This window comes from Pyxicephalus adspersus, chromosome 6 (genome assembly GCF_032062135.1).
Source record: "Pyxicephalus adspersus chromosome 6, UCB_Pads_2.0, whole genome shotgun sequence".
NCBI lineage: Eukaryota > Metazoa > Chordata > Amphibia > Anura > Pyxicephalidae > Pyxicephalus > Pyxicephalus adspersus.
The window spans coordinates 54714707-54742180 of NC_092863.1; the positions used below are offsets into that span (position 1 = coordinate 54714707).

At 39.4% G+C, this 27474-nt stretch overlaps 1 protein-coding gene across 2 annotated transcripts; it reads right to left on the reverse strand.

The window, feature by feature from the left end:
- Nucleotides 1–9418: 9418 nt before the first annotated feature.
- Nucleotides 9419–27356, reverse strand: TRAFD1 (TRAF-type zinc finger domain containing 1). 2 transcript variants are annotated; one of them, XM_072415850.1, is made up of 12 exons: nucleotides 27252–27356; nucleotides 23218–23271; nucleotides 21623–21758; nucleotides 20986–21039; nucleotides 19214–19613; nucleotides 18280–18564; nucleotides 17159–17229; nucleotides 16538–16702; nucleotides 13384–13528; nucleotides 12759–12978; nucleotides 12404–12425; nucleotides 9419–12293 (listed from the first exon to the last, which is right to left on the reverse strand). In XM_072415850.1, the coding sequence occupies exons 2-12, from the start codon at nucleotides 23259–23261 to the stop codon at nucleotides 12249–12251; spliced, it is 1587 nt and encodes a 528-aa protein (XP_072271951.1). In that variant the 5' UTR covers nucleotides 23262–23271; nucleotides 27252–27356; the 3' UTR covers nucleotides 9419–12248. The 2 variants fall into 2 exon arrangements, with proteins under 2 accessions (XP_072271951.1, XP_072271952.1); XM_072415851.1 differs by lacking the exon at nucleotides 27252–27356 and adding an exon at nucleotides 27031–27052.
- Between the last annotated feature and the right edge of the window lie 118 nt (nucleotides 27357–27474).

Below are 27474 nucleotides of genomic sequence, written 5' to 3' on the forward strand. Positions count from 1 at the left end.
ATGTGTGTATGACCTACTCTATGCTAATTTGTCTGTCCATCAGAAAAAAAAACATTGTTTGGTGTCTCCCCTTATGTTATACACTTTTATAGACTTCTGAGCTTTGCGGATAGGAAATTGGGACTTGTATCCCACACAACCTAACCATGAATGGTCTCCTACAATGCAGCTTGACAACAAAGGTAGGGGGCAAAAAGTGAGCAGCCCCCTTCCCTTTGGCAAAGACACAAAAACTAATAATTACCTTTGCAAGGTTTAGCCATGTTCTAAGATCCCATGCAGACTGATCCAGCGCTGGATGTCTCTGATGACTGGAGCTCCGCTCATCTGTGCGAGAGGGAAGGTAGTCGCTCCTATAATCTTTTCCTATCTGGATGGTTTCCCTGCCCTGCAGAAAAAGAAATGTCAATTATTAGGGTAATTAATACAGTAAATTGAAATATATGATATAACACAAACCTAATTGGGATGAGGTAATCGCTGGAAAAAGAACCAGGCAACAGATCTCACTATGACCCTAAATTTGCTAACCAGATAGTTTGTGTGGGTCCCAGTTGAATAGGAAGATTGTCATCTTCATCTCTAAAGACAACAATCTGTGGCTGTGAATTCAGGATTTCTGCACGGACGACAAATGAGAGTTCTACTTCAAGTTCTTCACTCCAAACACTAACTCGCCGCACCCCTTGAATGCCAATGTCCTGGGGAAAAAAATATATTCTATGTTAGAATGATTCTTAAAAGAAATTAAAAAAATATAATACATTAATGACCTGTTTTTCAAAAGACTGATAGTATTATGCTACATACCTGAATGATTGCAGGAACAATGACTCGATGGTTATCTTCAATATCAGTGTCCTCAATGATTTCAGGAACGCGTGTCCGGCAGATGGGACAGGTACGCCTTTCTCTCAGCCATGTGTTGATACACGCCTGGTGGAATCTGTGTGCACAGGAGAGTTGTTGAGTTTGTTCCCCGTGTTCATACTCCATCAAGCAGATCCTGCAGCTTGGCTGACCCTCAATCTGCTGGTTGTTCTGGGGTCCTGGATGGTATTCATCCCTGCGGCTGACTGGAGAACGGCTTCGGTGTGAGGAGTCGGTGTTCGAGCGTCCTCTTCTTCTAGGTCTTTCAGGCAGGTGATGGTCAGATATTCTGCCTCTAAGTGTTACTCTGGATCTTGTCCGATGAGCAAATGGGGAATAGAGGCCTACAATGAGAAATATTTATGGTTAGTTTTTCTGAATGAGAGATGCTTCCCTCATAACCAATTTTTAGAATGTTCCCAACATCTATTTTTTACCACATTTTGCAAAAAAAAAATATTCCCTATTATTTTGGTTTGTGAATTGTCCCTGAACTACCGGTAGTATGCAAACCAGTAAAAGATCTTTAAAGCAAGCCTTTCCTGACCTTTCCACCTCTATGGACTGTGAATTATCTATCCATAAATATACCAACAGAGACATAAAATCACTTAAATTTTACCCTTCATGCTTCTAATCTTATGCATTCTTACCTGTCTGGCCTTCCTCCTGTGATGGCATTCGATGGTTGTTGTGCTGTAATATCTAATAGTATCCCAACATACACAAATATTTAAAATTGAACTTGAAATCACCCTATTTTTATACAAAAAATGAATATTTAATGCAAAATATCAATGCTTAACAAAAATGACGGTGGGCTCAACATTCAAAATGTTATACATTTCTGAGATAAGTCTTATGTGATAGGGAGTGAGAGCAAAATATATGTAGGGGGTCACTCACAAAGGACTTATCTCATAAATGTATCAAATTGTAAATGTGGAGCCGGTCGTCCCCTTTGTTAGGCATTCATACATGATCAAATGGGAAACTGTTTTGCATAGAAAACTTCCATTGGATTTGTAACAGGTTATATGGTGACGGGCCAACAAAAATTCAGTGTGTAAAATGTGTTGTAGAAAACAACTACAAAATCCTTATGCATTAGTATATCACCCCTGACAAATTGTAAGCTTTTCTAATTTAAGTAGTTAGAATTTTATGAATGGAAATTTGGAACCCAGGTAGGCATGTAATTTTATATTATGGACCTGTCTAAGCATTGTTCCATATTGGTCTGACATTAATAACTAATAGGCTAATATTTTAATTATGCTTGAACCTTGACCCACCTATTGGATGTGCCTATCTCAGGACTTTCCAATGAATGCTTTGTTTGCACAGATACTTACAGCAGCTTGATGTCCCTCCATCTTCCTCTTCTCCTTCTTCTCCTTATTTCATGTCTGACCTACCTTAGGGTCTGCTAACATTTTTTGAATAGATACATTTTATAGTTTGGGAATATTTTGCCTTTTGGTTTAGTAGATTCACTTTACCTAATGATGGCACCATCAAGCTGTTTTGTTAGCTTTATTTTTTTTAATTAATATTCTTCTGTATTTCTTTGTCTGTATGTCTACAAAAGCAAGAGGGGTCGTTTTTTGGCACAAAAATGGCAAGTGTGTTAGTGCAATACTTATTCTGTCTTTGTGCACAAGCTTCTGGCCGTTGCTGCAAACTTGCTTCTAAAGTTGTCAGTATAGTGCTGATTTTATCTCTGTGGATATTATTTTAATTGTGTCTGTAGTGTGCTGCTCTAGGACATTTTCTGGATGTGTCAGTCCTGTACTGTCTCTCTTATTTTTGTTAGTGCAGTAAATATTTCTTTGCAGATGTGTTTGTGCATGCGTTAATTTGGTACTGATTGTGTCTCTTTAGAGTTTTCCGATTGTGTCAATTTTGTATACAGTATATGTACAATATATATATTCTTTTTATAGTCAAGAATTCATGATAGTGACAATTGTTTATTAACATTTGCCAAATCCCAGGATAAGCATTATTTATGTAAATAGGTTGCTAGAAAAAAAGATTAGCTGTTAATATACTGCACTAAATGTACATTTTAAAAAATTTAGAACAAAAGCCACTTGTTCTCGCATGTGTCAAAAAAGCTCCATCTGTAGCAAGAAGTCTCTGTTCCTGTGTCCAGCTTTGACACTCTTGAGTCCACCTGTGACCAGCTAGACATTTCTTGGAATCACAGTAATTATACAGAAAATATTTCACAAGTTAAAAAAAAAAAACATTAATGAAATGTTTACCTATTTAGTCTTTAATATCCCTAAATTGGGACTAATCAGTTCTAATTCATGTCTTACTCCCCTCAGCTTTTTTTTTCTACTGATGATTTTTAAATGTTCAGAAATTTAAAAAAGTGCCTTTTAAAGTTGCAAAATGGCTTATAATAGAAACCCAATTTAATGTAATTTTAAATTGGACAAAATCAGCTAATGACTTGCATGAGGTCAGCTTGGCACATATAAATGACCGGATTTGGGAGTAATGAAAATATTCAGTAGGGGATAATTTTTTTGATTGTATTAAGTGCTCTAAACTAAGAATGGACCTACTGAATATTAGGTTCCCCGCTCTAAAGAAGCCTTTATGTAACCATCAGCTAAACTGTCCAGGTTTCAGGCCCAGTGAGAAGTTTGGGTTACTCCAAAGCAGAGCAAGCTGAATATGTGTTGAGCATATCCTGGGGTGATGTTCTAATCTACCCTATGCTGATAGAAAGTATTGCAAGGAAGGGCAAGTAATCTTGGGCCGCAGCCAGGAAGGGATCCACATCAAAAAGGTGATTGTAGCCCCCAAACTTTTTTTTTTAATTTAAAATAGTGCAATTATAGTGGGGTCAGATTACTAAATTGAAAGTGAATTTTTACTTACCCTGGTGGACAGTCCTGACTTTAGTCATCTAGTCATGTGCATACAAAGTTTTTAAGATACCTGTCTCATGTTTAGCTCCTACATTTTACCATTTGCAATATGTGAAATTCACATAGCATGTAAACATGCTGTACCCTTTTAATTATCATCAAGTGCATTCATAACTGATAATGACTGCTTAATATGTTTATGATGTAGACATTTTAAATATTTGATTTACTTAATTTTAGACATTTATTTAAGGCTGAACTCCAAACAGATTTACAAACAAATAATTTAATCCAGTTAGATATTTATAAAAATCAAACTATATTTTTTAATACAACACATGCACTAAAGTTCATCCTGATCAGAGTTTTCATGACTTTTAGATAGGCATTATGTATATGGGAGGTAGGTTCAGCAATCTTAAATAACCAGGACTGCATTGCTTTGCAGTCAGTTTAATACTGTGAACACACTTACAGGAAGAAACAGCACAGAAATAGCATAATTCTGTGTGCTGTCTTCCCTTCAATATCTAATCGAAGTGTTGCTTGGATAAGGCTAGATTGTTTAATTCGCAGTGTAATCACCTAAGCAACAGCCCTGAAGGTATAAAATTACAAATCCTTTACCAGGCAAACAGTTCATCTACATGTTTCAGATGAGTCATTAGTGTCCGATGATGACAAATGGCATTGTCAGGCACTCGGAATGGCTAAACAATGACAGGAGCTCAGCTACATGAAGCTCCTGTCCTTGTGTTCAGCCAGTTCAGCAATGGAGCAGGGCACATTACACCCAACTGTGTAACCTAAAGGAATCACTGTTATCCCACTGATGGGTAACTGATCCCATTAAAAAGCATGGCACAAATGTATAGTATTAGCAATATAACTTGGCAACCTGGTGCAAATCAAGGCAATGCACTTTGATTACCGTTATATTCTTATCAATAAAACTTCACTTGTGCATCCCATAAGTGGATGTGTATTTTGGGGCTATTGTTTCTGCTTGTCAAGGCACCTAAAAGGCTTTTTTTATCAATATCAAATTCAGTTCAATTAAGGTGCTTTTGCTGTAATAGCTCAGCCATAAAAATGCTTTCAAAGTACGCTGTAACCAGAACTGTGTTTGTTCTCTGAAACAATATGTACAATTTTAAGGCTTCCCTCTAAAACTTTTATTTATTAATGTTGGTGTATTTCCCATGTTATTCTAATGAAAAGGACCCTGGCCAGAATTACCATGCCATTTTTTAGGATTATCTTGCCTATCAGCCTTAAAGATAAATATTTTTCCATTTTTTCTCTTTTATACAAAAAAGCAACAAATGGGTTTGCCACCCTTTTGGCTTACTCCCTTTAAACTTACTTGCAGGTCTCCTGATAGCATTATTGGTAAAATCTTAACCATAGACAATACTCAGTTTGATTCTACTAAAAAAAACTACCTTACATGAAACAATGGAAATCTGACAAATATTTGTTGGCAGATCCAGGACTGGCAAGAAATGACTTATGTACTTTTGTATTGTTATGACAATTTAGAATTGTTATTTTGCTTTGTTATGTCTGTTTGACTTAATTCCTAAAGCTTACATTACATTGCAATTTAAAAATAGTTATATTTAGGAATTTTATACAAATAATATGTTATAATGATAAAATAGTTATAATCAGCTTCCCTGTAGAATGGGAATTCTGACTTTGAAACAGAAGTCATTCAACCCCCCATGAAATAAACCCCAACAGATTTGCTTTTCCTTACAGATGAAGCACATGATCAAAATGACTGCTGAGACCCACCCTTTGATGGTGAGGGTTTGGCACATCTAAAACACCCTTTTTGCTTCTGACATAAGCAGGGCCATCACTTTTTTTGGGAATGAGGCGTTTACATAACAATGATGCGCATGTGCGCTCGCCATGGATAGTACCGTGCCCCCTCTTCTTTTTTTACGGCTACACCCCTGGACATAAGTTAGGCCAGGCAGTGCATTACAAATACTAAGAATTTGATTTGTCAACCTTGCACATCATTCCTATGGAAAACTAGCTCTGCAATGAAGCATGCTTCTTCTAATACTGCATTCTAGCAATAGCCTTGGCACAAGGAGATGGTGGGATGATGGCATGCCCATCACTGTGACACCTGGATCAGAAATAAGAGTGCAGATTGTAGAAAGGCAGGAAGGCAGAGGAATCAATAACATTGTCAGACATTCTAACAACTATTCCTCAATGTGCTAAAATCCCCATTAGAGTGATGTCCCATCAACCTGACAGATGGTCCCTACCTTTCCTTGCTCTATCTAAAAAGAAAAATGTGAAGCCCAGAGTTAGGCAATTTTTGTCATTTTTTTCCTAATAACTTTTAATTGCCTGTGGATCTTTATGTATGAACATTACAAAATAGCACTTCTCTGGTAGTGTACATTGGATGTAATCCACAGCATTGTTTGTATTCTTTATGTGTAGACATTGCTTGACGTGGTGTTGGAAACCCCTAATGGACCCTCCATTCTCCTGTAGAGCAGCTGGCCAGGAGGAATCCCCCTCCCTGAAGTCCCTGGAGCCCCAGGGATAGAGGGGCCCCTAAAGTTCCAACAGGGTCCTCTCTCCCTTCATCTAGTAGACCGGAGCATGCAGCCCTATGTTGGACTAAAGCAGGGGCAGGTTTTGTTGGTTGGGGGGCCCAGTATGTTAAGGGTGAGGGTTGGGGGGGGGAAGTGGGGGGGTCTGGTCAGCATAGGGGAGCGAGCTTGGGAGGGGGGGTTGCCAGGTGACCAATACAGGGATTTTGGGAGGCCTTGTGATCCTTGCTCTTGCAGTTCACTGATAGGGGAAAGAGGGGACCTTTGTTGGTGGGAGCGTGGGCAGCCTTGGGGGGGACTGGGTGTACCAGTGAGCGTCGAAATTCTGGCTCAGGAGTTGGGAAGTTGGATGGTGGTGGGGCTGCCAGTACTGGTAATTTAATGGAGGGTACTGGCGGTGTATGTTTGCTTAGAAGGATCTTTGGGGGCGCATTTGGGGAAGGAGGTGAGGGAGCTGATCTGGACAGATGAGTATTTGGACTTTTTTTCGTCCCCTGGGGTGTGAAGGTAAGCAGAGTAAGGAAGACCACCTTTTCGTAAGGACCATTCTGTGCACCTTTTCAAATTGCCTGCAGGCTTTCGTGACTTTGGTCAGTGTGATAGGGGAGCAGTACCCAGAGAACTGTTTGGTCCTCGTTTGCTGATTGGACACAATAGGTGAGACGTACTGGGTTTATGGGGGGTTGGCGTGGTTTAGGTATGATGAGCAGTTCTGTCAATTGAAGGTGAAATGGCTGGCAATGCAATGGGATTATAAGGACATCAGTCTGTGGATGAAACTCATGACATCGACATGGGCAGTGGGACAGCCCTTTCATTGTGGTGCCGGTGCAGTCCTTGGCTAAGGGGCACTGGTCATATGGCGCAAAGGGCTGTGTTGGTTATACAATAAAGGTAAGTGGCAAAATTGGAGAAACATGTCTCTTTAAACATGTGGGGGGTTGCACAGCTTCACCACCCATGAGTGGAATGGTAGTACGCGTGACAGCACTGGAAAGAGAGAGGATGCCAGTTAAAGTAAAAAAGGATGCTGTCCTTTCTTGGTAGGTATCCAGACAAAAGGGGATGGCCCTGTTGTTGGAGGATGATCCACCATTTATTTTTCTGTATTAGTTAATATAGGAATTGGTCCAGAGCTCTGTTCGTTTTTTTTCACGTCGGGTAATTGCACCATAGCATGCGTGCGCCAATACCGCAGGGGCTTACTGCTGAGGATGGTGGACATTAAGGCTGTGTTTCTTTCACTGCCGGTGCATCCAGGAAAGCTGGTACTTGCTGGGGTGCAAGTGGAAAGGGGCCTAGTATTTGGATTGGTGTTTGCCATTGGGATGTTCTCTACCCTGTGCATATTTTAAGGCATTTAGTACTTTACTAAAATGGGTGGTGCCGGATGTGGCTGGGGTGTCATCTGTGATTCATTACCTGAATAAGTGTTTTCTGTATCGGGCCACCTAGCATGTGGGATCTTACCGGCAACATTGGAACATATGGTGGAGTGATTTGGGGTACCATTGGCTAAGGAGAAGATGGAGGGGTCTGTTATGTGGCTGTCATTCCTGGGCATAGATAGAGGTTTGGAGGAAATGGATTGTTGCCTGCCGCAGACAATTTTTTTTTCTTAACTTTGCATGCAAGAACCATCCCATAAGGTATATTTTTGCGGCAGTGATGACCAATAGATTCGGATGCCTTCCCATTTTGTATGACTGAAGAGGGAGCTGCGGGAGGATTTGGGTGTGTGGTGTTCCTATTTGGACACCTATAATGGGCAGTCCTTGTGGTTGGATGGTGCCGTTGATTGGGCTACTGCTTTTGATTCTTGCAGAGCATATTCTAGGGGTGATTAACCAAGTTGCCAATGCCCTCTCTCATTTGCAGTGTGTTTTTTTTTTTTGTGAATTGGCACAGGAAGCTAGGCGATGTGGCATCTCGTGTCCCTCAGAGCCATGTATGGTGGGTCATCAGCAGATTTATCTGGAATTCTGTGAGCAGGGAAACATGTTCAGGTTATTCTGCAATCCAGGTATTCAGTGGACTCGGGGTATTTTTTTTGTTGGTGAAGGTGATTATGGAGGGTTGGCTTTTGTGGGAGTTATGTGTGGTTGTTTCTTAGTAGGTTCCACTTCCTATCCTATTTGTATTCTTGGGCACTCATATGTGCACTGGAAGGCAAAATGCGCAATGGAGTGTATTTAGGATCAGTGTGGACGGATATGTGGTACCTGGGGCTGCAAGGTGGCATACATAGAGAAGTACATGTGGTCTGGGGGTGCACAACTGTGAGAAGTCATGCTTATGATTGGTAGCCATTTGGGGTTCTCAAGGAAAGTGTTTTGGGGTCCTGGTTGGGTGAACCCATCCATGGTATGGGAGCCCTGTACGTATTCATGTCAGGAGGTGGTGTACCCAAAAAGGGGGTATGTGGGTGTTTGTGGGCTGCCAGTATTCTAGAAATACTTAAGAAGGACTCTGAACTACATGGGGTTGCCTATTAATATTTGAGATCTGTTTTTATGTCAGTGGCCCAAATCTTGGCATTTGGGGCCATCAAATCAAGGCCTTAATTCTGTTCATTTGAAAAAAATAAACATTAACTAGAGGCATGATCTTGTGTTCTCTTCTACAGCGAAAAGAGAAACAAATAAAGCATTTTATCACCCTGCTGGAATTAGAGCAAGATATTTGACTCCCAATAGCTTACTATCTTCTGCCTAACTTTTAAATCCTTACTTTCTTAATCAAAACATACATTATCATATTTGTATCACACCCAAATAAAATGTAACAAAATGTTCACCTTGTTTGGATCCTTGTGGTAAAGTTCTTCAAACTCTGCAGAAACACTTCTATACTTATCTAGATTATATCCTAAAATTAAGCTCCTGTTCACCGTTATGGATCCCACATTAACCAACAATACTGTACGTTGGCGATGCATCATTTGCTCTAGATGTCAACTTTTCAAATACCTTGAATGAATGCAACTTCAGCAACATCCTCAAAATAAGTTTTGAGAAATATAATTTCAGTTCAAAATGTACTGTATTTAATAAAGAGCCAAGTTTCTGTCTGTTCTCCCAAAATACCTTTATTGTAGTATTCCCAGTTGGTAAAAAAAGAAAAAAATGTTTTCTTAGTAGCCATGTGGAGAAATGAACTTTACAAATAAGGATATTAGGTCACTTTAACCACAAATTTGAGTTTCAGCTCCTTGTGTTTGCTCAAATTCCCAGATAGAGTTCACCAGTGTTTCTCAACCCCCCAGGGTTCCTCCAGAGGGTTCTTGAGCAATGAGCAGTTTGTGACTCTAGGGTCAGGTCAGTTTTACTGATCTTTTTGGCTATCTAAAAGGGTGACATTCTTCCCAGTGGCCAGCAATGTAAGAGTCATTCTTCCTACTGATCACCACTCTAGTGTACTATGAACTTTGGATACATTAAATGATATCAGAGGGTTCCCCAAAGACCTAAAAAATATTTTAAGGATTGCCCCATGTAAAAAGGGTTGAGAAACACTGAAGGTCAAGCCATACTAAGGATCAAAGGTCCCCACTTTACAAGTTTACATGTAATTGCTCATTACAGGTACATTTTTAATAGTTAGCAGCCACAATAGAAGACAGCCACAGCATGGAGATGCCATTAGTATGCCTTGCCCAGTACCATGCATATTGAAAAGAAAAAATATATGTAAAATACAACATATTTCCATATACATCTCAACAAGCTAATTCAAATATGTAGTTTCCACATGGTTTCCACATGCCATAATCACCTACTTTACGGTTCCCCAAATCTGCTTAAAATAAAATAAAATAAAAAAACATGATGAAGGGTGGAGTGCAAGATGATTTATTAAAGAAGACTATTTAGGTACTAGATGGATGTCTGAATATTTTTAGGTTGGTACAATGGGCCTTTTTTGTTGTGTCAAATATGTGTAAATGTATATATATATTATTGGACAAGGGTCTAAAATGTTTGTTAAATTCTTTTATTTAGTTTTAGCTAAATCACATTTAAACAAAAACTTTCACTTACAGTACACAGTACACAGTACACAGTAACCCGGTATATCCTCTCTGCAGCACAGAACAAAAACTGACCATGCCAGCACGGATCAAAAAAGCAAAGAATCTAATAGGAAACTGGCAGGATCACCAGGGATTTCACACGTGGGAAAAAATATAAGGACAGTGCCAAATAAACATGCAGATATACAGTTTTATTTACTGGGTTAGCATACACTTTAATTAGGACAGCTATAGTGATATTTGGATTAAATTGGCATTACCACAGGATTTTATTGGAAATTAGAGCAAATGCAAATATTTTATCCTAATATTGCACTGCAGGTTTGTTTAGCGGAGTCAAGAGAAGGAACCCGCTGGGGGGTGCACTGGCCACTGTCTCCCATACAGATCCCAGGCTCAGGGTGGGTTGTGTCTCTGGAGTGGGTTTAGGCATTATGATGTCTCCCAGGGGGAAGTTTCTTCCCCTTTGAGTGACAAACGGCTCCCCGCACATGCGGTTTGGAGTCCGTAGATTCAGTGGTCCGCAAGCTGCAAAAGGTTGGGGACTACTGGGATAGAGTGCAGAGATTAAAAAAAAAACACTTTCTTTGACATAGGTGTCTGATTAGTGAGATTTCCCTTTACCTCCTGCCACACTCAACAGGAAATAGGGGGAATATCTTTTCAGTGCAAAAGAAATCCCCTCAGTGATAACTCTACCTAGACTTGTAATAGATTCCCCTCTATTCTAGTTCTGTTGACAAGTCAAAATGTTTGATTTACTCTCACTTTCATTCCCCATATCACTATTGAGGTAAATGACAATATGAGAGTATATCTCCATTAAGGAAACACTTGACAAAAATAAAACTAATAAGATAGTGGTTTTAACTTCTCACCATTTTATCCAAACAAAACTAGTTCTACTTTATTATCAAAGTGGATTTAATCTCTGTATTTAAATAAACTTGCACCAAGATAAATATGTTAACAGATACTGCTGCCCTCCATTTAAAAATACCAGTTGCATGGATGTGTCCTTGGCATCAGTACTTTCTAAATCACTGTCCCAGAACAAGTACGTAGCAGGTAAAATCAAAACAGAATCAGAAGTTTTGTTCTGCATACAGGTCTGTGAAATTAAAGCCTAAAGATCAGCAATTCCAGCTTTTTGGTGCAAAGGTAGCTTACATTAATAGTTCTTAATTTTATTGAAAAGAATATTTTTAGAGCAATAGGAATAAAAAGGTCTTTGCATGGAGAGGAGAAATAGATATTTATATACATATTTCATATTTGCACAGGTTATTTTTGGAGTAGTAAGAACACCAATACCAGGAGTGTAAAAAGAAGTGAAGTACATTGCCCAGTCAGAACCCATCTTTTACTGGCTTGCTTTTAGAACTGTGAATTTTTGGTTTCCTACAAAAAAAGTGTGTTCATTCTCAAACAGCTTGAACTATACATTGTCACCAGATGCTTTTCAAAACCAAAAATATAACTTTTTTTTTTTTATAAAAAAAAAAAATAAAAAAATAAGCCACATGCTATTTTTAGTTCTCTGGTAATGTTCTAACATTATCACAAGGAAAAAATGTCCAGGTGATGCACCAGTAGATGTTCATCAAGAAAAGCTGCCAGCTAAGCAGTCTGGCTCCAGTGGAATGGTAAATGAATTCACTATTTAATACCAAAATTTCAGAGTCCAATTTCCAAAATATAATACTAAAAATAGAATACAGAAAAGTGTTAATAGTGATGAAGTTGAGTCTTTAAAGGCTGTCATTACAATTATTTTCATGATAGAAAATGCAATAGAAAAATTGATACAAGAGAAGAAAAAAAATTATATATCTTTAGTGCTCTGAAAATGTACACATGGCAAAATTATTATTCTTCCTTAGCAACATCTTCAGGATTTATCTTATTTGTCCCCTAAATAAGATTAAAAAGAAAAAAAAATAGTTATGGTAAGGAATTAATATTTTACCAGAATTTACACTTTCATTGAAACTTTGCCTTGTGTGTATTTCGTAGGACTTTACCTTACTTCTGGGGCCACGATTCCTACAAAAAAAAAAAAAAAAAAAAGATATTGTTTATTGTCATTTTACTATTCATGTATGGCTGTTTATAACAATCTATACAAAACACGTCCATGGTGGCCATCCAATGAGCAATAATAGGTGGTATGTTCATCAGTCTAATAAATCACATGGAACTTCAGGTACATTAGAAATACACAATGTAATCTCCCAGAACTGCCATGAAAACGTATAACATATAGAGAAAGTTAAGCTGACGCATAGAGAACGACTCCTAAAAGAGTGATAGATTCTCCCTTATTGATTGAGATTTTAAGATTACTCAAAGTACAGACAATCAGTACATCAATTCTACCTATTGGATGCTCCACTGTGCTGGTTTTTAAAAATCCTCATGTTCTCTTCAATGTTTCTTTTCCTTGTTTCCTCCAGATTTGGGTTGCGCACCGTGTTGTTCATCCTTGGTTGCCGGTACTGACTTTCTGCTAGAAGTGTTGTTCTTGTAGGACGTGGAGGCCTAGTTGCGTTCTCCCTCATCAGGTATCGGTTACTGCCCACATTGGCATCAATATTTGCTGGTAAAATAACAAAATTGACATTTGTTGTATACAAAGCATAATAAATAAAAAGACCCTCAGCTACTAATAAGTAATTTTACTCTACATTGGCCATAGAGTGGAATGTATGGGAGGGCAGTGACAAAGGAATATGAATACAATAAGTACATGCCGTTTACATTCCATAGAATAACCAATAACCTGTTACTTCCATCAACACTGGCAGTGAACAATTTAAAAATTAGCATTTAAGAACAACAAATTTTTAAGCTGGATGTGACTGAAAGTCTTATTATTTTATAATTCCATCATTTTTTCTATATTTTAAAATGAATTGTCAACTGAAGCCGCTGCTTTAAAATAAAAAGTTTATCTCCCCTTCTTTCACCTGACATATCCTCAGAATGCAGGGACCTCACTGACCTGTTGTGGGACCATGACGGGACTGAACAGCTGCTGGAGGTTCACAAGTTCTGTATGGCTTTTCCTCACATGTTTCATCATCAGGAACCAATGCTGGTGTAAAGGAAGAGCTTTTTCCTGAGTCTGGACACTTCTCACACTGATCCTAAACACACAGAAAGCAGTAAGCTTCCAGAATTTCGAAAAACAGGATTATATACTTCCAGTATTCCCAGCAGATCAGGTATAAAAAACATATACATTCTCTAAAGCAGGAGAACCCCTGCTATAATTACTACATCCATTGCTCCCAGCACATAGGTGTGGTGATTAGGGAGGAAAAATGTCTCTAACATTGCTGGCTAGTGGGAAGAATGCCACGCTTATAGAGTGCCAGAAAGATCATTAGTGTCAGTTATACTGACCGGAGAGCAAGGCATTGGCTCAAGGAACCCCTAGCAACCTCAGTGAAACTCTGGTGGACAAACACTGGTCTAACACAACAATGTTAGCTTGACTGCTTTTTTTAACCTAAGGAAAGATCCTGGCTTACTCACAGCAACTGCCTTACAGTTTGAATTCTTCTGCAAGTAAGTAAATTAATGTAACCGATAGAAGCCAATTTAAGGACTTTACTATCCTGTGAATGATCAAAACATACAGTGGTGCAAAGAAAACTTTGCATTATAATATTTTAATAAGCATTATAACAATTCCTTTTTTAAAGGTGCATATTTGCAGGGTGTTAACATACATTGTGTTAAGAGAGCCCATTTAGTTTGGGCACCTCAAACCACACCTGAACCTTGTTTAGCAATTCAAAATGCATGCCAGAGGTGCGCAGGCGCCCCCCGTCCAAGCTGGCTGCTTGCTAGACGGCTCGGCGCTCCTCGGCTTCCTTGCAGGCTCCCCGTAGCGGACTGGATCGGCAGCCACGCTCCATACGGGCTCCCGCAACACCCGGCATCACTGGGCACCGGCACATAATGGTGGGGAAAACAGGAGCCAAGCAGAAAGACTGTATATCACGGTCTCAGCCAGGGCGCCCTGTTTCCAAGATGGCGGCGGTCAGAGATCCACGCGGCCCTGAAGCCCAGAAGGAGATGAGGAGAGAGAGCGGCTCTCCTCCAGGTAGTGACCGGGTATTGGGAAGCAAGGGAGGGGAGAGAGATCAGCCCCACAGGTCACCGGAGGCCAGTAGTCCTTCACAGGAGGCCCCCAGCCCTCAGCCCTCTCAGAAGTGCGTCAAGATCTACAGGCCCTGGGCACTAGAATTGATATGTTTGAGAAAAAAGTGGATGAAACAGTGGCCTGTGTTAATCAGAATTCTAATGAGATAAAGGTCCTACATGACCGGATTGATGCCATGCAGCTTAAGTTGGATGATATGGAAAATAGATCCCGCAGAAATAACTTTAGGATCAGGGGCCTCCCTGAATCAGTTAAGGACATCACTGAATCAGTGGGGCTCTTTTTGCACTACCTTCTGCCTGATTTGCCGGAGTCGCAACTACTGATTGATAGGGCACATAGGGCGCTAGTGGCCCCCAAACAAGATGGCCCGCCTAGGGATGTAATCGTCAAGCCCCACTACTTTACCACTAAAGAAGCCCTTTTGAAAGTAACCAGGGGACTGGACTTAATCGAGATGGAAGGCCACCAAATACAAATTTTTTCTGACATAACACCGTTCACCATTCAAAGGAGGAGAGCTCTCAAGCCGTTACTGCAAGTCCTGATCGATCACAAGATTAGATACAGATGGGCCTTCCCCTTGAAATTAGTTTTCCAATTGCAGGGGAAAAGCTTCTCCTTTTCCTCCTTTGAGGAGGGGGAACAACTTCTTCGTGAGCTGGGTTTACTTCAGAGATCAGATGTTCAGCCTACTCCGGACAAGGAGGTGTCCACATCCTTATACCCATTATGGTCTAAGACCAAAATTACAGGGAAACAGACACAGAAAACCCCATGAATACTTGTGTTGGACGCGCTGCTGTGTATTTTTTTTCCTTTTTTTCTTTTTTGCTTATTGTCCATATGTCCTGATATATCAGTGAAGCCAATAGTCTCTCTTAGTTGACAATGTGTTAATTTCTCATTCTGTGTTGTTTGATACTTCCCCATGGTGGGGGGTTATGGAGATTGATTAATGATGGGTATTATGGTCATGTTCTTACACTTTCTGTCTCAATGATGCATATGCTATTCATATTCTATTCGGATTTACTGATATGATGTTAAGTTTGCTTTTTCCTTTTTTCTTTTTTTTCTAGTGGCTGCCGAGCCTACCTCAAACATGGTGTATCCCTGTTTGGCACTGTTTGCTATTGTGAGCAAAATTGTTGTTTCTATGTTCTATGAATCTATGTTTCATAGTTTAACTAGATGGGGGAGTGGGGATCCGGGGGGTTACACATGCCCTCATACTTCAGGGAATCCAGTTCAGGCCGTATTTATTTGATTTGGCCTGGAGGGATTTTCCCTGCCGAGATGGAGTTCTTGGGAGCTCCTACTGGCACAGGGGTTGGGGCCGCCCCTTAGGCCCTGGGACTAGGTTGGTCCCGGGGACCGGGATGGGGCCAAAACCCTATTGTTGTGTTTCTTTTAAACTTCATAAGCTGGTTTTTGTTTCTGTTTTTGTTTTTGAGTCTGTATTGTTTGTCCTTGGTGATGTCCTGTTGTCCCCACCCTGCTTTTCCCATCCCTAGAGGAAGTACTAACTGGATGCAGTGTTTGTTAATTCTCTATGTTGACTAACCCTTCAGTGGCCCCGGTACTCCACTCTAAGCTGACGCTGTAACAGGCTATACTGATAACGAAGATGTCATATAAAAATCTATGTTGGTTGTTGGGTTTTTAGCCCATATTCTGGACCCTGTTGCTTATATTATTTTGGCTATGTCTTATCCTTGTTATATATTTTCTTGTTGTTTTAAAACCTTAATAAAAATATTGAAATACAAAATGCATGCCAGTGTATTACCATGCATTTGTTTGTGCTGAGATACCATCCAAAATTACACCTCAAAGCACAAATACATGAAAGGTATATTACTGTACTGCGCAGGTGTGAAGCTGGTAGTAGCTTATCTTCCTGATATTTATCAGTGCTGAGTAGCAGCAATACACACATCTGGAGCTAAATCAACACAAGTGTCTCTCATTTGTACTATACCTGGTGATGGAACAGGATGTCCTCCTCCAGCAATACACCACAGAATTCACAGGGAAGGAGGACCATTTGTGAACTGTGAACAGGTGGGGAGGATGATCTGACATTTTCTCTAGGACTATGGGAAGGTCTTCCTATTGAAGGTGCAGCAGGAAGTCTGCACCCAGACTGAAACCAGAACAAAGGGGTAGAAAAAAATAATTAGAGCAAGATGGACAAGGCAGCTGGCATGCACACCTGGAAACTGTTCAAAGGACTGCAGTGATCATACTGCACTGGGAAGAAACCAGTGCAGAAGTACAATAAAAAAAAAAACAGTAAGAATTCCGCCCTGCATGGCTGGTTTTTGGCAAGTAAAATATTACTTTGTTGCCAAATATAAGTGAAAATTCTACATTTTCAAAGTATCATCTGTGGACACCTAAAAGTAACTCTAAAGCACAATACATATTGCTTACCTTATCATAAAATCTACTCTAGGTCTACCAAAAACTTTGTAGTGCAAATGCCTGCCTGAATAAATACAAATTGACTGGATGGTTTATATCTTGCATATAGCTACTGTTACAGCTTTACACAGTCACAGAAGTGCTAAGATATAGAAATGTATCTGATTATTTGTACCTGATGTAAAATAAGATCCTCCAGGGGAAACAGCTCTTCACAGAACTCACATGGCAGCTGGGTGTCCTCAGCTGGAGAGGTAAATGATACAATGTAAGCATGTAACACCATGTATGTAATACACCCACACATAAACTAATAACTGCTTCTGTTATGGAGTTTTATCTAATTTTTCAGACCCATGTTAAAACATACATTTTAGACCTGATAAAACATTATACTGTATACTTTGTAAAAGCAAAGAATATGTAGAATAAAAATATGATAATTGAAAAATGTATGGTCTCACAATTTTTGCATAACTGCTTTTCAACCCTGAAATGTTTTGTTATAAATTATACAAACAACTATTTTTGTGCACAAAAACACAATACCCACTTCTTAGGTAATATTTAACAAATAAGACTGAATTGAGTAAACAGATACCAGATTATTAAGTCTTAAATCTAGATGTCCCTCCAAAACAGCAGGAAACTGTGATATCCTTAATTGTCCACTGGCTACACTTTAAACGCTTCTACATCTCATTTTAGGGTTTACCCAGAAAAGAGACCTAGAATTATTCCCTTACATTCTGGTGTGTGTGGCAATAGCTAATATGAGTGCATCCTAAGTGCTCATATGCATGTGTGCACAGGATGGAACTTTTTATTTATTTTTCTTTTAAGCTTCTTAGTTTCAAAAGGGGGCCGACAAGACCCCTATGTGATAGCACAGATGAGGGAATCCGATTAATAGGACGTTTGGGATGATTGGAACCTGATCTCCCCCATCTTCTAATCTAGCAGTTGGAGAAAAAAAAACAAAAAAAACAAAAACAAAATATGCTTATTTTTTTTTATTTACAGCCAGATATTAATAGCTATAAAACAGAACAACTCTGAGCACATGCTTGACAAACAGCTGTCATCTACCTATATTAGAGTGGCAGCAGGGAGAATAGAGTGAAAACCTCCCAAAACATGACAGAGCACACAGTTCTACACATTTCTACCAAACCTCTACCTAAAATAGCAAAAATCTGGACTTTATTACAATATTTACCCTTTGGTCCTTTTTTCTAAATAAAACATGCAAGTCTGTGACAGTATATTTCAAGATAACAAAAATGGGATACCAACAGGAAGAAGCTGTGGGAACATTCAGTTGGGCTGAAACATCATTGCTGATATTATTCCTCTTGTGGGAAGTTGTCCTTTTCACGTTGTCTTTGGAGTACATACTACTCCAGAAGTCAGGATCTCGTCTAGAAAATGTCGTTTTTGACTCCGAATCGATGCTGGTATTGTCCCGAGGAGGTACAGGCTGAAACGGATTAGTTAAGTGTGGGATTTGTAATGCATCTGCATCTAACAGCTCTGCTAGCTCAGGTGGGATGTCCTCAAGGTCCTGTGCCCACGGACTCTCTGGCTCAGGAAAAAAATTAAAACATTTTAATTTGGTATGTTATTACAGGTATTGTAATACAAATTGATGTGACAATTACTGAAAAGTAAAAAAAAAAATCCCAAAAGTCCCACTTTGTGTGATATTAAATTGGAAACAACTTCTAGATTTTTTTATCAAATGAAAAATAAACTGGGGGCACAGAACATATGCACCTTCGCTTAGGTGAGGACCTCAGGTCTGTGAAGTTGTTGGGCAAGCATTTAGAGACAATATTTTTTTGGTAGGACAACCATTGAAAAGGCATCATATGCAGGAAAAATTCTACAGAAATAATAAACTAAAAAAGTTTTTAGTCTAACTTTGGTAACTTTTGCTTATGCAAATGTTTGTTGTCTGAATATCATGCTAATGGAGCTCCTAAGGCTCCAGCTTCATCTCAGTGGTTCCATTATGGTTTACCTATGACACCAAAAATGTAATTCATTAGTAATTCATCAATTAAGACCATCATCAACAAAACTTTGCTCTTCCTTCCCTGTTTGTTTGTCATTATTGGAGCCAAGGTAACACACAAACAGTACACAAACACACGTGTTTGTTCACATAATATATATTTCATGAAAAGTCGAGACAAGAAAGAATTTTGGATAAATAACTAAGACTCACCTCTGTTCTTCTCTTTCTTTTTATTTCGCTCTGCTTCCTCATTAGATGTCTTTAGTGATCGAGTTAAAACAGAATTCCCATAAAATCTACTGGGCACATGTTTAGGTAATCGTGAAAACATATCATCTCTGAAAGAGTTTCTATTTCGCAGGTCATCAAACCATGCCCCTTCAAAGTTGGGCTCTATATAGCTCTGGGCTCTGGCTGGCTTCTTTGGTTCTGTTACTTTGCCACACACTGCAGGATGATCCTTTAAATCTTTGGTCAGGACACTTAACCCACACTTCTCACAGCGCTCCGTCCGAGCACCACAATAGTCTTCATGCTCTGCAAGTTTATTACAGGCCAGTTCCAATTCACAAAACTGGCATTGTAACAGACGGAGGGGACAAGAAGAACGCTACAAAGAGAAACAGTGTTAGAATTCTGCATAGTACAGTTTGTAGTACACTAACTGCAACATAATAACACATAACAGCCTGAACACATAGGAATGCAGGGGAATATGACCTCTGGAGAACATATAAATTCTATTGGCACCTCCAGTGTTATAGTTCCTATTTCAAATCACTAAATAAACAGGGATCCTACTAATCCCATTTCTTTACTATCAGTATAAGAATTAATTGATACCCCTTTCAAATATGTTTTCCTGCAGTCACAAAAGATAATTTATCAAACATAGCATCTGGGGATGTGCAACAGCGATACTTTTCGACTAAATTTTCTTTGTTCCAGTTTTAGGACATTACACTAGAAAGTTTAGTTGTTGTTGTTGTTCGCATACATATGTGTGCACCTGATGCACATGTTTGCATTCCTATCTGTGTGCACAGGAAAAAAAGTGCTTTTACATTTCTTTTCTGCTGTCTGTTAAATGTTGACATGGCTAATCTTCTGCCTGGCAGTCGTATTACTCAAAAATTTTAAACTCTTTAAAAGAATAATTGCTTCCCTCATTTATTTTTACTTTCTAGCACTTTAGGGGAAAAAAGATCTTTCACATTCATTATAATGTTTAAATAAATGTGTCTTCAGTCAAAGTATATTCAATGTTACAAGCTAATTTATTATTTAAATTTAGGGATTCCAGTTTGTCATAGGTAGGTGAAAATGGGGCTTGAAAAAGGATTGCTCTCCTGTATAAATATCCATAAAGCATTTGACTCAGTGCTCATAATGGGTTTCAATATCATTCTTGAACCTTCGGTTTTGCTGCTGCATGTCTGGGACTTTCCACTGGCTATAAATGGCAATGTTTATTAACAGATAAAGGGGGATACCAAGACAAAAAAAATTTAGCTGGGATGACAAACCCAGTTAATTTTATACATATCTACTGATTATTGTTGTTTAGGCCCCCCCCCCCCAAAAAAAAAAAAAAAAAAAAAAATGGACTGCGGGCTGCACATTGCTCCTGGTCACATCTGGCCTACGCTATTCCATGCTTCTCTCTGAAGAAGGCACACTGGGAAACTGTACTCTTGTTACACAGGGCCTCTTTACTGCAAGTTTCCTCACATTGTGAAGCATTAGTACTATGATCCCCACAGCATTTGTAGAGGGGTGCATTAAAAAAAAACTATTGAAAGCAGCATTGCCATAAGGTAATTGACAGAATGAATGCAGCATTGCTCCAAGTAAGTTTACAGCTTTTGTTCAGCTCCAAGTTACATTATGAGGCATTACTGTTTCACTGTGTAAAACTATGTGACAAATAAAATTCAATTTTCAAAAGGAATAACTGTACAAGTAGTGTGGGGGTTACTGACCTCGTGTTCCTCCAGTAAATTCTTCTCCATGGTCATTTTACATTTACAAGTTACCTAAAAAAGAAGCACAAATAATATAGATGAGATTAGCTTTTATACCATGACTTCTTCAACACAATACATATATATCACAATACAGGCTTCCCCCTTAAATATGTGAAATATTCTCAGCCTAAATGACAATTTGTATATTTTACCTATGTACACCAAAAGCAATAGCTACAATTTCGTTTTGATCAGTCACGCCAAGTCCAAAAGCCAGTATTATTGAAGTAAATAAAAATCTTCAGATAGTGCTTCAGTGGGCTAAAGGGCAGCAGGGCATCTTTACTTGACTTTACCAAGGCATCACTAATAAGTCAAACTGTATTTTCACTTCCTCTCATTGCATTCTTTATTATTTACATTTGGGTACATCCTATAGGAAAAATTGTTACCACCACAGAATGTCTCTTATGCAGGATATCCATTATTTGGCTGTACCCCTGACAATCCTAACATTTTAGATTCACTGTCCACCAAATAGCGAAGTGGACCTCCCCAGTGGGGACACAGACAGTGTCAAAAACCTCACAGGATTTATAACCCCTTTCAACTAACGTGCTAATAAAGGAGGATAAAGGTATCTGCTTATTACCGGGACATGTTCCATGGCCATATGCTCCTCCATGTCGCTTGTAGGAACGGGCTCTTTGCACATCTTGCATATGCGGATATTACGTTGACAGTGGATCTCATGAATAGTGAAATTGATCACAGGGATGTCACGTTTACTAGGTAGACGACAAACAATAGCAATTAACAAGAGCCATCTTTGAAAAGAAACAAGTTATTAAGATCTACTACCCCACCTATTTTATAGAAAATCTGATGTGTTAAGATTTTTTTTTCAGTTATCATAAAATGAAACCCATTAATTGTAAAGCTTGAAAACAAGTACCTTTTCTGTTTTTCTAACTTTGCTAATTTCTAACTTCCTAACTTTTCTAGGTGTAAGCATTGGCCATAGGGACTAGGGGGTGTAGAGTATCCTGAAAGACTGTTTCCAGTGGAGTTATGGAAGTGAAAACTTGATGACTAATCTCCGAAAATTGTGCTGAGATCCATTACTCAGCAATTTTATACATTCTACAACACAATCCGGTAAAAGTATTGGGTGTCTCCTTTCAGTACATTGAAGTGTTACATTAACCAGAACATGAGCTATACAAGACTCATTCAGCATGGCATAAACATATTAATATTTTATAAGTGTTCTGCTGTATACCCAGGATGATCACAAATTTATCATGACTTCTCTTTGGGTAGGATGTGATGATTAATAATTGCTTAGCAAGCAGGCAGGCACTACAACCTGCGATGCTGTACCAGGAATAGAGGGTGCCACCTGACATGCTGTGCAGTGTTGCAGAGCTGTACAAATTACAGGACTGGCTGAAACTAATTATAAATCATTCAGCAGACGAAAATCTATGTATAAGCTATTTTATCGTATATTCAATGGTCTGCCTGAGGAGCAGAGGGTAAAAACTATTTTTCCTCACGTGCCTATCAATTAAAAAGCAAGAATAAAATAAAGGAAGTTTCTGCTGGGTTTGATTTTTAGAAACTGCACTTTGCTGAAAGGTGTGTCTCAGAGTGAACCGACATAGGTAACAGAAAGCAGTTACTTTCCTTTCTACCCTTCACGGTAGCATGTACTCACTATTTCTCCACAACTCCAACACTGTTTAGCTGGAGGGTGAAATACTCAGCATTTCTATACATAGGCGAGCCAGTGACCCACCTTTTCTCAATAAAAGTGATAGTGATAACCCAAAAACTGGCACATTACTATGGGGGGGGGTTAATACAAGGGTACATAGTGCCATGTCAGATCTGAGTCTGCACAGGACTTTCTTTTCCCAGTCCCAGCAACTGAATGTTTGTTGGTGGGGAGGTTGATGTAAAGTAAATTTAAAATCTATGCATGACAAACATTTACTTTCTTTTCTGTTAAAATCAAAAAACAATATTTATTAAGTTTTAATTTAATGATTATCATTGAAAAAAAAATCATCAGTCAGGACCATCATGGAGGAGGTGAAGTACAATCAATCAAATGAGCCCCCACGACTACCACTTATGTACTATCCATCCCCATTCCTGTGAGCTGAGACCAGTTACCCCAAAACCAGAGCCCACTGAGGCCTGGCAGCATCACGCTGTAAACATAACCCTAAAAGTGCTTACCAGTTTCCACAAAGACGCGTCTCCTGTTCAGTGTTGGAAGCCATGATTACTTTTCTAAACAGAACACAACAGTTGTTATCACTTTCACTTTCCGACAAGCAAGCCATCTCTAGGAAACCTAATGTTAGTTAAAGTGGTACACACACTACACACAACTCTAAAAGAATAGTTTATCTAGATATTCAATACAGAGAATATAGATTAAAAAAATAAACCACTGCAAAATAATAACATATATTCACATGTGTGTCAGAAATGAAGACACACACAAATAGTTTGCCAGCTGTATTTACATGTATTTACATTTCAATGTAAATGATAACATTTAGGTTAAAGATAATAGCAACATTTTTAAAAAACTAAAGCTACGTACACACTTCCAATTATTATCGTCGGAAAACGAACGACGAACGTTCCTGCACGATATATACGAACACGAGATATTGTACACACAATAGATACGATCGTTTGAGCGATAGAGGAACTATGTGCACGACAGGAAAGTGAACGGACGTTCGTTCATCACGCATGCTCTGAACATGGACGATCAACGAACGACCGTACACACGAACGATGTTCAACGATCGTCGCCCAATCCGATCCGCCGGTCCGGTCGTTCGTTTCCAACAATTTTCCTCGTTCGTCGGCGCCGTTGGTTACTTTTTTACGAACGATTTTTTGCCCAATCGATCGTTCGTCGTTCGATTGGAACGATAAAAATTGGAAGTGTGTACGCACCTTAACACACACAATCACAGAAATGGATAAAAGACCCAGGAATAGCTGTTTTATGTTAAATCAATCAAAATAAACACAAATGATAACAGGTGGGAAGCAGTCATGTAGGTTGGTGAGCAATAGAGAAAAGGATTAGTAATGCCTGAGTTTACAAGTATTTTTAAAGGGGGATCTCTTATCCATCTCAGTGATTCTGTTTTCTTTTTTTTTTTTTCTAAGTTGCTATCATATCTTTCACTTGAATGTTAAAAGTTACAATGAGTGATTACAGCTAAAAAATGTTTTTTTGTGTATTTGTTTCAGATTGCAAAGCAACAATATGTGAATATTTTAAAGAAAGTGATTCTTTTTTATCCCCACTATAAACTGGCAAATGGATCAGGCTGGATTATTTCAATTTTCTAAACATTTAAAGTTTTTTTTCCATCAAGGTGCAACAAAAACATACAAGAGCTATAAAACCAACATTTTAACATACAGAAATATGTAAATAATATCTGAATGATTTACACCAAGCTGCAGATTACATCCAAACAAAACACTCATATATAACATGTATATACGCAACATGTATAAATTATCAGGTTAGGATAGGCAAAAGCAAATTAAGAATCTTTCTGCAGAGTGCTGTAACCCATTAAAATAATAATAAGAGATCTAATTTATATCAATTTTCACAAACTGTATTGAAACAAAACAATTCCATTTATAACAGCATGTCATATCTCAACTGTGAAGCAGGGTGGAGTGAGTAGAACAGCCTGCAATTTATAAGGAACAATTCCAATTTGCAATAAATAATTCTACAGCAGAATGTCGGGGCTTGGAAACTTAAATAAAGTCATGTTAAACATTTATTCTATATGATCAGATTCTAATTAACTTTCACTCTTTAGGAATGCAAAAAGTCAAACCCCACGAAACCTGTAGCCCAGCTCGTTCTGGTTGTGCTGGATAAAAGATGTGTTTTAATTACACACATCTTTTTTAGGTTGATCATTTTCCCTGCCTATTCTGACTGCAGTTACATTGTTCCCAGCTTTCTTCGTGGATTACAAAACACCTCCCCTCTACGATATGGAGAAGAGGAGGCATTCTGTAGTCCTGTCTTAATCTAGGTACTCACTTGCAATAATAATCGTTAGAAAACGAACGACTAGCGATTATTTTGAATGATCATATTGTGCACAATTCTGTACATGCTGTAATGATACGATCTGGTCAGCTCCAATATTTAACATTTTTGTTCTTGTATTTAAAGTTCCACATGACAGGTGTAATAGAGAAGATTTCACACCAAGCTGTGTTTGATCTGAGGGATTGTGGCAGCACAAGCAAGGACTAGAACAAGTTGAACCTGTACAGACCTGACAATGCACCTCTGAGATCATCAGGGGTGTGCCGGGAGAACAGAACATTTTGTAGATGACATTTGCAATTATTAAAATGAACATCTCACACCATGCCAAGATAAAGTTGGATTTGCCTATTTTGCCTTCTCTGACCCCCTTCTGGTTATATAATAGTTAAATAAAATTTCATACCCAATGTTGTTTCAAACCCTAGCGCTATGGCTTTTTTTCTCCATGCAATGCAAGCTCACAGTTGATGGAGGGGCTTTCCAACCACAGAAAGTTGTGGCGATGCCCACATATGATGATAAGCCTTCATGACTGAAGGGCCACATGTCAGGGCTCTCCAGCTGCAGCCCTCAGAGGCCAGGATCCTGTGAACAATGTTAGTATTTCTCAAATAAGATGAAGTGAATTTATTAAGCTGTGGTTTTCAAATCCTGTCCCATGTGCCTATCATCAGATGGTGCTGGATGCCCTTCAGCCAGCCTCTGACTTGCTCCAGCTTCTAAAGCACAGTGCACTGCTTCTCCTTTTGCTGTGCAGTCACAAGGGAAAGGTAGGGAGGAGACTCATACACAAAGTAAAAAGATAGCAGAAAAATATGAGTTGCCCTACCATGCTAAATAGAACATCATGGCAGAGCTTTGTAAATGTCAGCTGGCTGGGACATGGAAGGGAGCAGACACCCCTACTCCTCCTCCAAGGTATATGATTGGCAGGGGATGTCCATGTGACTACTCAATGGCCACCTCCAGGCCATGCATTCCGGGAAGTGGCATTGAGGGATGTTGAATGGTTTATTTAAAGACTTTAATTCTGCTTTCAAATCCATCCCTAGTATCCTAGTATTACCCTTATCCATATGTTTTTAGTGGAGCAATGGGACATTATTGGATCTGGTCTCCTCAGTACTGTAAGCCCAGGTTGCCATAGTGATAAACCTCCAGGGGGAGTGTCCATGACACCCTAGACCACTGCAAGTGGAATGAATTAGAATGGCCGTCATTCAGCCCAGAAAACACTGGCAGAACCAAACAAATCTGAATTTCTTTAAAGGAGTGGAGAATTGTGGAGGGAAGATGATTTTTTTATTTTGGATGCCTGACCTATTGTTTTAAAAAAATACAAATCTCTGGTGCTCCTTTTTCAAATCTATGTGAGAAACCTATTCCTTGTTGTTTAAAGTGATCGGATTTTTTTATTCCTGTCTGTGTTCCCACTAAGCAAGTTCTCCCTCTTCAGTTATCCAGGTGACCAGGATTTTCTGTAGTGTCTGTGGAACAGGAAGTGGTGGGGAATCTCCCCAACAGAATGCAAACCGCAAAAAAAAAAAGCTGAGCTAGCTTCTTACACTTCCCCAAACTCCACAGATCTAGGATATTTATTGGGCGCTGTGCTGAACAGGTTATGTATGAAGCTGTGCTATGATTGGGAGGTGACAGGCAAGCTTAGCACAGGTGAGTGCAGCGCACACAGATCAGCCTGATTAGAAATTTCAGCTGTTATGTGAAAGTCATTTCTATGTCTCTGACTGCTCTATGAGCTGACCCTGAGCCAAGGAAATGAGGGGAGGTGATCTACCCCCCAGCATGTTGTCAGCCACATGTATGAGCACCCCACATTACAGAATTCTGCCTGCCCCAGGATGACATGGCACTCCTAGCACTGACACCACACAAGAAGCCCCAGGACACAACTGCACCTCCAGCTGCTGACATACCTGTGGATCCTCCAATCAGAAAGGCTGGGGAGGAGGGCAATAATGCTGGGATTTGTAGTTCGGCAGCAGAAGATTCCCTGACTAATACACAGCACAGTGCTGAGTTAGGTGATCAGCTCTGTGAACTGCACCCAGCATAACCCCGAGCATTCCCTGTCACTGATATGAGGGCAGAGGTGTGAGCAGCCTCCATACACACAGCATTGTTTCGTTTCTCCTACCTGGGATGAGGAACACAAAGTGTCAGCGACTCCCCACTGCGAGCTCCACCACAAACAAGATCCTGCTACTTCCTCAAGCCCAGCCGCCTGCCCGAGCCTACACTCCTATTGGTCCGCACAGCTGTCACTCACACCATAGCCCGCTAGCTGGTACGCGACTTTTGATTGGTCGGCTCTTGTATTTGTCTCTTTAGCTGGGAGTTTTCAGTGTGAAACTGAACTA

Coding starts and splice junctions, on each gene's coding strand:
- TRAFD1 (XM_072415850.1), bottom strand. CDS start 23,261: ATGGCTTCCAACACTGAACAGGAGACGCGTCTTTGTGGAAACTG. Junction 21,759..23,217: donor ACGCGTCTTTGTGGAAACTG/GTAAGCACTTTT, acceptor TCGTCTACCTAG/TAAACGTGACATCCCTGTGA. Junction 12,294..12,403: donor ATCGTGGCCCCAGAAGTAAG/GTAAAGTCCTAC, acceptor AATCTTATTTAG/GGGACAAATAAGATAAATCC.